This window comes from Schistocerca serialis, chromosome 2 (assembly GCF_023864345.2).
Source record: "Schistocerca serialis cubense isolate TAMUIC-IGC-003099 chromosome 2, iqSchSeri2.2, whole genome shotgun sequence".
Classification (NCBI taxonomy): domain Eukaryota; kingdom Metazoa; phylum Arthropoda; class Insecta; order Orthoptera; family Acrididae; genus Schistocerca; species Schistocerca serialis.
This window is the reverse complement of record NC_064639.1, coordinates 677,729,234-677,742,640: the sequence shown is the minus strand read 5'-3', so window position 1 is coordinate 677,742,640 and position 13,407 is coordinate 677,729,234. Positions and strand designations below refer to the sequence as shown.

The 13,407-nt window shown below is 41.3% G+C and overlaps 1 protein-coding gene across 1 annotated transcript in view; it reads right to left on the bottom strand.

The window, feature by feature from the left end:
• Positions 1 to 13,407, bottom strand: part of LOC126457780 (nose resistant to fluoxetine protein 6-like) — a 338,758-nt gene that overhangs the window by 121,258 nt on the left and 204,093 nt on the right. Inside the window, exons 5-6 of the mRNA XM_050094366.1 lie at positions 10,988 to 11,085; positions 4,640 to 4,833 (exon numbers count right to left, since the gene is read on the bottom strand). Coding sequence (XP_049950323.1) covers positions 4,640 to 4,833; positions 10,988 to 11,085 — 292 coding nt within the window. The remainder of the gene's footprint in view (positions 1 to 4,639; positions 4,834 to 10,987; positions 11,086 to 13,407) is intronic.

Below are 13,407 nucleotides of genomic sequence, written 5' to 3'. Positions count from 1 at the left end.
GCACATACACTAATTCCTCTCTAGAAAAGGAAATAGCACACTTGGAGGAATGAATTTAAACTCAACTGCATGCATACAATTGTTAACAGCAATATATCTACATCTTCACAATCATTTTGCAATTCATAAGTGTCTGGCAGAGTGTTCGTCGAACCACCTTTAAGCTACTTCTCTACAGTTCCATTCTCGAACAGATCACGGAAAAAAACGAACACTTAAATCTTTCCATGCGGGCTTTGATTTCCCTTTTTTATTATAATGATCATTTCCCCTATGAAGATGGGCATCAACAAAATATTTTCACACTCTAAGGAGCAAGTTGTTGAGTGAAATTTCATGAGAAGACCGTGCCGCAGCGCAAAACGTCTTTAATGACTGCCATCCCAATTCATGCATCATATGCGTGGCGCTCTCTCCTCTATTTCGCGATAGCACAAAACGAGCGGTCCTGAACTGAACGTTTTCGGCGTCCACCGTCAATCCTATCTGATGCAGATCCCACACCACACAGCAGTACTCCAGAAGAGGACGGACAACTTTTGTGTAAGCAGTCTCTTTAGCAGACATATTGCATTTTCTCAGAGTTCTGCCAATAAGTCGCAGTCTTTGGTTTGCTATCCCCACAACATTACAAATGTGATCGTTCCAATTTAAGTTATTCTAACTGTAATCCCCAAGAATTTAGTTGAGTTTACACCCATTGGATTTGTGTGGTTTCGTGTAACTGAAATTTTGCGGATTCCGTTTAGTATTCATGTGGACTTCATTACTTAGATTCAAGTGCCACTTTTTGCACAATACAAAGATCTTGTCCAAATCATTTTTCAATTCGTTTTCATCATCTCATGACTTTACAAGACGGTAAATGACATCATCATCGGCAAACAATCTAAGAGGACTGCTCAACTTGACTCCTTAATCGTTTATGTAAATCAGGAACAACAGAGGGCTTTTAACACTTCCTTGGGGAGCACCAGATATTACTTTCTGTTTTACTCGATGACTTTTCGTCAGTTATTACGAACTCTGACCTTTCTGACAGGAAATCACGAATCCAGTCGCACAACTGTTCCGATACTCCATAGGCGGGTTAATTAGAAGTCGCTTCTGAGGGACCGTGTCAAAAGCTTTCTGGAAATCTAAAAATACGGAATCAATTTGACGTCCCTCATTCTCGCGGGAGAATAAAGGGCTAGTTGTGTTTCAGAAAAACGATATTTTTCTGAATCCATGAATTTGTCAATAAATCGTCTTCTTCGAGGTGATTCCTAATGTCGAGCGCAGTACTCCAATATGTTCGAAAACCCTACGGCAAATCGACGTTGGTGATACGGGTCTGTGAGGACTCGAACCTCCGGCGTGACGGGTCTCGTAGTCCGTGACATAACGCCTCAACCGAGTGGTTGTATTTGATAGCCGAGTAACGAGCTATTGTATCACCATATTCCAAAAGAAACCTTATTGGTATACAGTCTACCTTGCCTTTATTGATTTAAGCTGCTTCACTTCACCGAGGATATCTACTTCGAAGTTCCTCATATTGTCAGTTGTTCTCGATTCCAAGGAAGAATGTTGGAAAACCGTATTTAATAACTCTGCTTTAGTGGCACTAGCATCAATAAAATCATTGTTATCGAGAATGAAGATATTGATTGCTTCTTGCCACTGCTGTACATAAAATACGTACAGACTCTTTTTGGTTTTCTGCCAGATGTCGAGACAGAGTTTCGTGGCGAAACTATTTAAAGCATCTCGCATTGAAGTTCGCGTTAAATTTCGAGATTGTGTAAAACTTCGCCAATGTTAGGGATTTTGCGACCTTTTAAATTTGGCATGCTTTTTCCGTTGCTCCTGCAACAGCGTTGTGACCTGTTTTGTGTACCATTGGGAATCAGCACCATCTCTTAATAATTTATTTGGTATATAGCTCTCAATTTCCATCGATACTATTTCTTTCAATTTAAAAGAAACCTGGTCTACGCTTACATAGTGAGGCTGGAAGAGTAGAGTCTGTCTCTTAGGAGAGTGTGAAGCCAATTTTAATCTTCTTTTTTAAATACATGTATTTTGCGTTTATTTTTGATGAGATTGGATGTTATGGTATTCAGTCTACCCAGCACAACATTGTGGTCACTAATCACTGTCTCTTTTACTATGTTCCCTATATTATAAGGAGTATCTCTTGCTAAGATGTCAAGTATGTATTCATAACCATTTACACTTCTGTTGTTCAAAATAATTTTCTGGGAAGGCATTCAGCAAGATTTGGGATGACATCTTATGCCTCCCACCGACTTTACATATGTATTTTTCCAACATATCAAGAATAGACTGAAGTCACCAGCAACTATTTGAAATTACACTCACGTTTTCTTTGAACTGTTCAGCAGCAACTGGACCACCTGAATCGGCAAGCGGGGGGGGGGGGGGGGGGTGAAAGAAACCAATTATTAATTTATTACTGTTGTCAAGTATAACCTCTGCCTATACTAACTTACAGGAACCTTCTACTTCAATTTCACTACTAGTTATACTACTTCTGACAACAATAAACACTGCACCACCAACTGTATTTAATTCATCCTGTCTTAACACGGTTAAGTCCTCTGAAAAAATTTCAGCTGAACTTATTTCCAGTTTTGGCGAATTTTCCTTACATAGAACGATTTTTGATTCGGTGCTTTCTGTTAGCGCTTGGAGGCCTGTTTCTTTTCCAGCAGAGCTACAACAGTTTACAACTATTGTTGCTATTCTTGTGTTCTTCCTGCACCATTCGAAACTAAAACACTTTCTGCACTTTCAAAATATCCTCTAACCTAAAAAACGGGCCTATCCCCTCAACACAGCCCCCGCTACCCGTGTAGCCGTTTCCTGTGTGTAGTGGACCCCTGTCCCATTTAGCATTACCCGGAAGCCCGCCACCCTATGACGCAAGTCGAGGAACCTGCAACATACACGTTCACAGAACCGCCTGCGCCTCTAATTCAGACCGTTCACTCTGTTCTGTTGACGATGCTACAGATGGTGAGATCCGCCTTCACCTCGCAAGCAAGACTGGCAGTCTTTACTACTTCAGCTAGCCGCCCGAAGCTAGAGAGAACCTTTTCCGATCCATATCGACACAAATCGTTAGTACCAACATGAGCTACCACTTGCAGTTGGCTGCACCCAATCGTTAGTGCCAACATGAGTCACCACTTCCAGTTTGCTGCCTCCTGTGTTCTTCATGGTATCCAGAATCACCCGTTCCCAGTGATCTCTATACTACCTGGATGTTGAACTTCAGCTATCTGATCGTGCCAGCCATAGATGCTCATATTTCGTTTCTTGCCAAACTACAACATGGCTGCTAGGAAATGTCACTAGAACACGAAAAGAAAATACTTTCAATTCCACTCCCTCATCAGCCCATTACATCATATGTTGACATAAAGTTCAAAACAAGAAATCGGCCTGAAATTCTTTGTCACATGCAGAACGATGGAAATTTGTTTGACAAACTACAATATGGCGGACGATGCAAAGCACGTGTATTTGCAGACACGCTGCAGTTCTATAATCAGTGACCAGACTTCCACATCCAGGTTGTACAGAGATCATTGCCCGTTCCCCATCCGGAATAACTCCTCCGGTTGTATACAGAGTGCGCACTGGATTCCTTTCCGTTCCCCATCCAGAATAACTCCTCCGGTATGTATACAGAGTGCGCACTGGATTCCTTTGCCTAAGGATAAGACAAAGACAACCACAATAAAACATCCTGACTGTGAGGAAAGAGACAGTCAGATTAATCAGAAAGACCGAAAAGAAATACGCAAAGGATCAACTAGCTGAAATAGAGAAACTGCTATAAGAACTTCAAAACTAAGCTCAAAGGATGTCATCACAAATTCTCTGCTTCAAGAAAGAAATTGGCAGTTGGCTCTAAACAGTCAAGAAAACTACAAGGAATTTTCCACACATTTCACTGAACTGCTTAACTGCCGAGAACCAACATAAAGATTCCCACTACAAAAAACTAAGGACGCTAATCAAAAAAATGGTTTAAATGGCTCTGAGCACTATGGGACTTAACTACTGTGGTCATCAGCCCCCTAGAACTTAGAACTACTTAAACCTAACTAACCTAAGGACATCACACACATCCATGCCCGAGGCAGGATTCGAACCTGCGACCGTAGCAGTCGCGCGGTTCCGGACTGCGCGCTAGAACCGCTAGACCACCGCGGCCGGCAAGGACACTAATCCAAATTCATTACTGCCTGGGGAAGAAGAGATGAAGAGATACCAGGTTGATCAAAAGACGACGGGGGGGGGAGAGATGGAATCATAGCAGCGAGCGTCATCAACAAACAGCCACAGATTGCTTCTAACCCTTTTCGTCAAACAAATCGCTCATGCATTAAGGAAACAAGCGCGGGTCTATCACATCTCTCTGACATCTCTCTGGGATGCCCATGACGGTACCTTTGTCTCTGATAAACACTTTTCGTCTACAACTATGTACTGGACTCTATTAGATAAAACCTCCTCAATTACCTGTGTTAGTTATATTCAGAAAACAATGAATATGATGTAACCAGAGTATCTCTGCATTTTAATGTCGATCACAAAGTCTATAGGAAGCCATGCTACTTACCTTGTCTTCGTCTTCTCCATTGTAAAGCGGGAAGCCATAGTAGTGCAGGAGCCGATGGCCGGCAATGATGCACAGCAAGGAAAAGGTGCGCATGAAGCCAAATACTTCAAGATCCATATTCGATTTATTTGTGATGGTCAGCCGTCGGTAGTTTCGCTGCACTGAGAAGCACTCCATAATCTGCCTGCCCAAACCTGCGAATAGTCAGTAACTGTTTCTGCTGAAGGTATTATCACTACAAGATGAAGTCAGCATACTAACGTGCTCTCTCGTCTTGCGGCACGTTAGTGTTGTTGCCTCAAAAGAGCGACGAGAATTGAACTATAAACTTTTATTTGGTTTTTTATTCTCTCCGCAAAACAACAATACTGGCAACTTAGCTGATTAAGATATTAATTTTTGTTTATATCAGTGCGGTAGGCAAACCAACTGCCATTAGAAGTTAGTAAAAACTCAAACCTCTCTTCCGAAAAATTAACTTTTTCTTTTTTATGTTGTTACGGCGTTATGGCAGATATATTTGAGGCATTTGTAGAGAACACGAAACGAATTCAGTTCTTTCAGCTAAGTCTCAAATATGATCAACTTCTTTGCACTTAGTCTACAAAATACATCAGTGCAATAATGAAGTCCCTCTATAAGGAAATTTCAGTTAACCACCTATCCTCAGTTTCCTCCCAACAAACTTGGAAAATACTCAACAAATTTTCGAAATACAAGGAGTGCAGTGCACTTAAAAGTGCTAATAAGGGATCCGACAGTTTGCTGGTAGGTTCGTGAAGGTATGTGACATTAGAAGTCCACGCACAGGTCATGTAATTCGCGTAAATAATGGGCCGCTGATTTGCGTACGCGGTAATCTAGCCCAATAGCGACCAAGTTGAGTTACGTAGGATCTACATCAAGCGAATTTGACTGCCGAGACATCAACGTCAGTTCACTATAATGGTGCTCAAACCACTGTACCATGGTTCTGGCTCCGATACCACTGTAGCACGGTTCTGGCTCCGATACACGGACAATTATACTGACGAAAGATGAAATCGCCGTCGGAGGAGACCAAGCATGAAGGGATGCGGTTGGTTCGCAGCTGTCAGCGTGTCTTAGATTACTACCACAGGTCCCATGCAAGTGTAGAATGTCTCCCATAGCATAATAATGCTCTCACTAATTTGCGTCCGTGCGCGCTGCACGTTTCGAGCCGCCATTCACCTCGAAGACGGCGTTTGCGGAGACGACCATCGACCTAATGTAGCAGAAATGTGATTCACTCGAAGAGCCGACGCTTTTCCATTGATCGACAGTCGAATCCCGATGGCCCCGTGCCCTCTGCAATCGTAACTGACGATGTCGTTTGATCAAAATGTGAACACGAAGGGTGGTGTGCTGCGGAGCTCCATATTCAACAATGTACGATAAACGGTGTACTCCGAAACATTTGTGAGTTCAACACCGTTGCCAGCATTGTGCTCTTTCGGCAGAGATGTCACAGATCACCATCTATCCTACTTCAAACGCAAGCCTCCGAACCTAGTGGTAGTTTTACTGTCCTTCTTCCCCTTTCCGTAGCTGCTCACACAGTAGCAAGTGAATATTCGACCAGCTTCGCCGTTTTCGAGATACTCGTTTACAGAGTCTGCGGAATAATAATCTCTCATTTGTCAGAGTCGGTTATCTCAATGGATTTCGCCATTTGCAGCCCATATCTCCGCTAGGGTGATCCCTGTCCGTGTCTGCTCCGCTTACGTACTTCGTTACCGCCTCATGTTCCTGCAACGCCACAAGGCGGCATTCAGCGTTTGTAGCGTCGCAAGTTGTTCCGAGCGAACGTTTGTTCTAGGATAGCTTGCTGCATGTAACTTCGGGGGCTGACATCTAGCGGCCTAACTAAGAGACACACGAGCGTTTGTCACTGCCTGCCGTGGGAAAGCTGTCCAAGGTCTCTTACTGGACGCGTACGTTCACCATCTATAAGAACCTAAGTAAATGATATTAAATATTATTCAATCGTTTTCAAAATCGGTGCACTACCTTTTGTTATTCAGTAGAAGATTGTATAACTATATCAACATTGTAACTTTCATAGTTTCGGAGATTAAAAAAATTACTAAAGGAAAAAATCCGACACTTGGGGAACTAAATTCAGTTAGGAAATATGATAGTTTATCTTTTCGTATAACTGGAAAGCATAAACCGAACTCTCAGTGTGCAGAATTAATTAATTGAGATTTTCATATTAAAACTTTAATTATTTTTCGTTTTCGTAATACAAAAATCAGACAGAGTTATTATTTGTGTCTAATATGGTTGTGAGAGTAAATGTAAGTAAATGAGAGTGTGTACGTGGGTCATTCGTTTGATTTCAATGTTGCATTATATACCGTCTTAAGTAACCTGCAAGAGTTACACAAGCCCGTCGTGAGAAAATGATCCTAGGGGATTTATTCATTTTGCTGATGATGTATGTCTAAGTGCGATTGCTATTGTAACAGAGCAGCCAGAAAGTCAGCTGGAGTAAAATCTGTATCTAAATAATATTTCCAGAATTATTGTCTTTTCGTTTTCGTTTATTAATCATTACTTTAATATTTGCATGTCAGATTGATGCAAATGCGTCTGTGTATAAAGATTGGTGCAGGCCAGTTCTGGCGCGAGTATGATCATGAGCGAGTATTCTGATTGGCAGCGAGTATGGTCAGCGACTCAGAATTGACACGGTTCCGATAGTTATACTGGGAGTGAGGCTGGAAGAAGAAAGTCGATCGCTAGCTTTGAATGCGGACGATCGTGTCACTAGCGCCAGTCAAAATAATGTGTAATATGAAGAATTTCTTTGTGTTTGAGATATTGGTGAGCTAAGTTCGATAGCAGTTGCTGTCCAGGACTGCTTGGAGAAATTTCAGACATTTTGACTAAATCTGTTGGACAGATATTCGCGTGTGAAATATTGGCCTTCATAGTGTTCATGTGGCATGTTTCAGTATTCAACCACTGAGCATTTTTGATGAGCAGTTTCTTTTTTATAAATCCGAAAGAAGGACTGAATGTAATAACTGAAATTAGTGGTGAAATTAATGACTGTGAAAACGTTGTTTCATTTGGGTCGGGTTTGGACAGATTTCTGACTGCTGTGCGTGTGAAATGTGTGTGAGTTGTGAACCGGAAGAAAATAGCCAATAGTTTATATGTGGACTAAACAGTACCTTTTTTCTGGCTACCAAGTACAAAGTACACAACTTTGTCTGGAAATTTCGGACATTATTTTGAACTTTCTTTCATAACTAGAGATGCGCGGCCTCCGTAATTGTAGATATTAGCTGGTGTTTTTTATCAACGCTGCTTTTAAATCATCTTGTAAGTATCTACGTTGCCGAGTGAAGGCACATCGAGCAGACGCCGTTGTGAGGTAGGTGAATTTTAATTTTCAGCCTGCACAGTGACAACGACGTAACGAGAGGAAAAAAAAAAAAAAACGCCCATGCCGATCGTTGCGGTAGGCAGTGGTTATAATGATTTGGCTTGTCAGTGTATTTTACGTATCCGCTTAAAGAGACAGAGAAAAATCAATTATCTTAACCATATTCCGATAGCGTAGTCTATAAATAACAAATACACGATGTTATGCACACGAATAATGATCGAGACTTCATGTGCTTTTGAGTTCTCTGTGCCAAAGTATATTTGCACGATTAAGAACTCAATTCCTGATAAAACTGTTACGCGATCTTACGGTCTCATTATCAGGTCGAAGTAATCCAGCGGTTGTACGGATGGAATGAGATAATAAACGCGATTGGCTCTGAAACTTACTGGTTTACTAGAACTGTGTGCCGGACTGTGATCGAGCATGGTACGTGGCAGGAGTGCTCTACGCCTCAGCTGTCCAAGCAAAACTCACGTCGCACCGTAAGACTTTTGCTTCCGCCAGTCCCTTTTCTCCTATCTTCCAGACTTCATTCTGGAAAGTGATTGGGACTGTTTGCTGTTGGAAATTGTGGAATTTGGCAGCAGAACTCAATATAAGGCCTAAAGTACGCCAAAGGAAATACCACTGTTCACATTCTCCAACGTAAAAACTTTTCTAAGGATCAAAATAACTACGACCAACATAAGAAACAACCTTTTAACTATACAGTTTCTTCAGATCAGCTGGGGAAAAATTACGCAGTGAAGAAAATACGTGGATCCAAATACAGAGATTTTCAAGCTTTTATAGAGAAAGCAGAAAGCTTCGCGAAAACCTAACGTAAGCGGTGGTTGTAGCTTTACTTCAATTAAACAAAAAAAAATTCTTTTACTGAGGTGTACAGCAGATGACAAAAACATCCTCAAAATTCGGCTGCTAGAAAATGGAACACTATGGGTGGGATTTAGTAAGTTGGCTCCAACACATGTTTCGCACAAATGACGAGAGACATTACTGGTTGGCAGGACATCGCAAGGTAAAGACAGTGGCGAGAGGATATCGAGTACTGTAGAGCGTTTTGAAACTAACTCCTGCATATGAGAAAACGACAGAAGAAATTTAGTTTTATCAAAGGAAATCGATAACTTTCTTCAGTTACGGCTGGTGCACCATATCCACTAAGACACTGCTGCCACCTCGATTTTTCCTGGGTTGACGGGTCGGGGAGGTTGGAGCGAACATTCACGATTCTTATTGGCAGCATCACTTGATAGTTACGTAGTGAGTGTGCCGAAGTCGTTGTTACTGAGTATGCTGTTGAAAATTAGAACGTTATGTATGCTAGCCATGAAATACATTACCCCCATGTGACATCATAACCGCGTGAAGACTGAGATGTTTTTGTTTCTTTGTAAAAATACGTCTTGCAATTGAAATCATAATATAAACGTTTTATAAGAGACCAAGAGACACGTCAAATAGAAACGAACTCTGTATATTTTCCGTTGTAAAACAAATGCTATGGCATTTCATTTATTCCCGTCGATCTGTGGCATCTCTTTCTGTCTGGCCGTTTAAGAGTAAGCACGCATGCCTCTATGTACCGTATCTATACATAAAATAGAAAGTATGTTTTCGAAATGTGTAAGTCGAAATTAATTATAGGGTCAGACCTGATAATTCAGTATCGCTAAGCAGAGCCATCTTGAAATCGAGTGACCAATCATTTCATTCATTTGTTACGTATATTTTTTAGGTAAGAAACATGTCTGTTTGATTGGCCGTCACAGAACTGCATGATAAACATTATTTTACTTGTTGCGACGTACAGAGAAATGCTTTCATAATAGTAATATCCCCGGTCTTTCTCTTGTACTATAAATTCAAGAGGCCAACATTTCAAAATACACTAAAATGAATGATTCATAAAAGGATTCAGCTTTAAAAATGATAATGGTGATGTCCACTGTTATGCGCACTACCAAGAGAAAGTTCTTGACTTTTCGCTGCATTGGATACTTGCACAGAAGAGAACATTCTCAGCTTTCAATACTCAATGAGATGTTAAACGGCAACCTTTCTTAAAATTTTTAATGCATGAGATAAACCAATACTCGCCAACTTGAAATGATACTACCACCTTGACAAATCAATGCTTTATTTGCGTAACACTTGTGCAATGCGCGGCAGAGCGAGTATATCTTCAGGTAGAATACGGGGGCGTGCTAAAAAGTAATGCCTCCGAATTTTTTATTCTCTTCTCGATATCGGTTGAGGTATTACATTAAAGCATATAAATCACCGTCGACTTTCGCGCTTCGCTAAGCATCTGTTTCTGGAGGGCTTCGAATTGTAGCACGTAACATGGTGGTGTGTAACTTAACTAAGTCGGTTTGTGGGAAACATCGTTCTGTAATCAAAGTCTCTAATCGCAGAAAAGATGCCTTCAGTTAAAATCCATGGAGAAATCAAAACTGTGTACGGTTATGATTGTACGGACACTAGTAATGTGCGACGTTGTATTATTTGTGCTCGTAATGAACGAAACATTGGTGTTAACATGAACGTGAGTGATAGACTCTAGAATGTTTCGAAAAATTAAAGAACACCATCGGAGCCTTCACTTTGATGGTGATGAAATAGTGCAAGCAGAGGTGACGTTGTGTCGCCGTCAACAAAGTCAAATGTTGAACAGTGATGGCATCAATAAACTGGTCTCTCGTTGGCAGGAAAGTGTTCATCACCAGGGTCACCATATTGAGAAGTAGATTTGTAGACATGAAGGATAAAGATACAGAACGTTAATAAAGTTTGTTTCATTTAAAAAGCTTTAAAAGCTCTCACATAAAAAATTCAAAGGCATTACTTTTCAGCACGCCGTCGTAAATGAAGCTAATTGTAAAAGTGCAGTATTAAATTAGAATTAATTTAGACAGACCCACCTTTCCTTTTCTCTGGTTTGAAGACATCTTTATTGTTCAAACGCGCATCATAATAGCTTCCAATGGCCGCTAACACCAACAGCGCTGCTATGAGACACCTGTTACGAACATCGATTGCATTACTTCGGGAAACATAATTGAAATCGCATGTACATAAATATCAATCGGAACTGCGCGTTCTCATCATATAGTTTTGTAGACACTACTCGCTAACAGCTGCTCCGTTAACCATAGTTATCATCTCATAGACTTTAACAAACTTCTACACCCTCATAAAAGTATCGCTATTTCTTTTCAGACATGCAACTGAAAAGAAAAGAGGGCAATAAAACTACTGACAGGAATAATATATAGAAGAATGGAAAAACTGGTGGAAGCAGACCGCAGGGAGCGCCAGTTTCGATTCCGGGTATAAATAAGAACAAACGAGATGATACTGACTCTATGACTTACCTTAGAAAATAGTTTTCAAACGTGACTCATTAAACTGATGGTCGGAAGTTTCTATGTCATATATTTTGTCTCGGTCAGTATTATTTGAATTTCTCAGTCTAGTCACCTCTCATCTTCAAAACTGGTAGAAAATTCTCTCATATATTACGCTCTTTTCTTTTCAGTTGCATGTCTGAAAAAAAGTAATGCTACTTTGATGGGAGTGTAGACGTCTGTTCAAGTCTTAGAAGATAGATTCAAGAAAGGCAAACCTACATTTATAGCAGTTGTAGACTCAGAGAAAGCTTTTGTCAATTTTGAGTGGAATACGTTCTTTGAAGTTCTGATGGTAGCAGGAACACGACATGGAGAGATGAACAGTTATCAACAAATGAAGTTACATGGTCCCAGAGATATTTTCAAGTCTCAAACATCTATAATGTATTTATGTAGTCTGAAGCGATGAATGAAAATGTGTATCCAGGCCGTGATCCGATCTCGGGTCTCTTCCTCACTACGAGGCAGACACGCTAACCACAAAGCTAACATGGCGCCGAATGAAAATTTGTACAAAGACCCGCATTCGAAGCCGGGTCTCTTGCTCGTTAGGCAATTACGCCCTTGAGCAACAAGTTAAAATTTGTACAAATGCTGGGATTCGAACCCAGGTCTCCTAGTCAGTAGGCAGATACGCTAACCACTATGGCGCCGTGGCGACGAGTGAGAACTCGTACCAAGGCCGTAATTTGAATTGATATCTCCTGCTCACTAGGCAGATGTACTAACCATTAGGCCACCATGACATAGTGATTAGCGTATCTGCCTAGTGAGCAGTTGGTTTGGATACCGACCTTGGTACAAATTCCATTAGTTACTTCAGTCTGCATCAATACATTATATTTATCTACAACTTACACATAAAGCAGACTGTAATTAACTGGTGACAATTATTGAACTATATGGAATAAAATCTTCATAAATTCCCAACTGTTCGCGTTAAGACGTTCAAACAGCAGAGTTGGCCGCAGGGCTCGATGGGAATTAGTATGTGCTGTGTGGGTTTGTTTAGCGACGAAGCCCACTTTCGTTTGGATGCGTTCGTCAATAAGCAAAATTGGCGCGTTTAGGGGACTAAGAATTTGCATTTCGTGATCGAGAAGTTTCTTCACCCTCGACGTGTGACTGTGCGGTGTGCAATGACCAGAGTAATCGGTGCGATATTTCTTGATGGTGCGGTGACTACCGAACGGTACGTGAAGATTTTGGAAGATGATTTCATCCCCATTATCCAAAGTGACCCTGATTTCGACAAGATGTGGTTCATCCAAGACGGAGCTCGACCACATCAAGGCAGGAAAGTGTCTGATGTTCTGGAGGAGCACTTTGGCGACCGCTGGGGTAACCCAGGGACCACTGGCATGGGTCTCGATTGGCCGCCATATTCTCCGGATCTGAACACATGCGCTCCTTTTTGGGGAGGGGGGGGGGGGGGGTACATTACACACAAGGTGTGCAGCAATAACCCCAAAACCATTGCAGAGCTGAAAACAGCAATTCAGGAGGTCATCGACAGCATCGATGTTCCGACACTTCATTAGGTCACGCAAAATTTCGCTATTCGTCCGCACATCATCGCCAATTATGGCAGGCATATCTAACATGTCATAACCTAAATCCGAATATGTGTAGTGACGTTTACATGTTTAATGAAGTGTGTACACGCCATAGTTGGTAATTCATTTACTTTTTTATATACAGTTCAATAATTGTCACCCTATAAAGGAGTCGAAGACCAGGGATAGCTGGGAATAGTTGAGGATGGAGTGAGACAGAATGGTAGCCTATTCCAAACGTTATTGATTCTGGCCACTGAGCAAGCAGTGAAGGAGCCAAGGAGAAACTTGGAAAGGCAATCAAAGTTCTAGGAGAACGAATAAAAGCTTTGTGGTTTTCCGAGAACACTATACATCTTTCACAGATAACAAAGG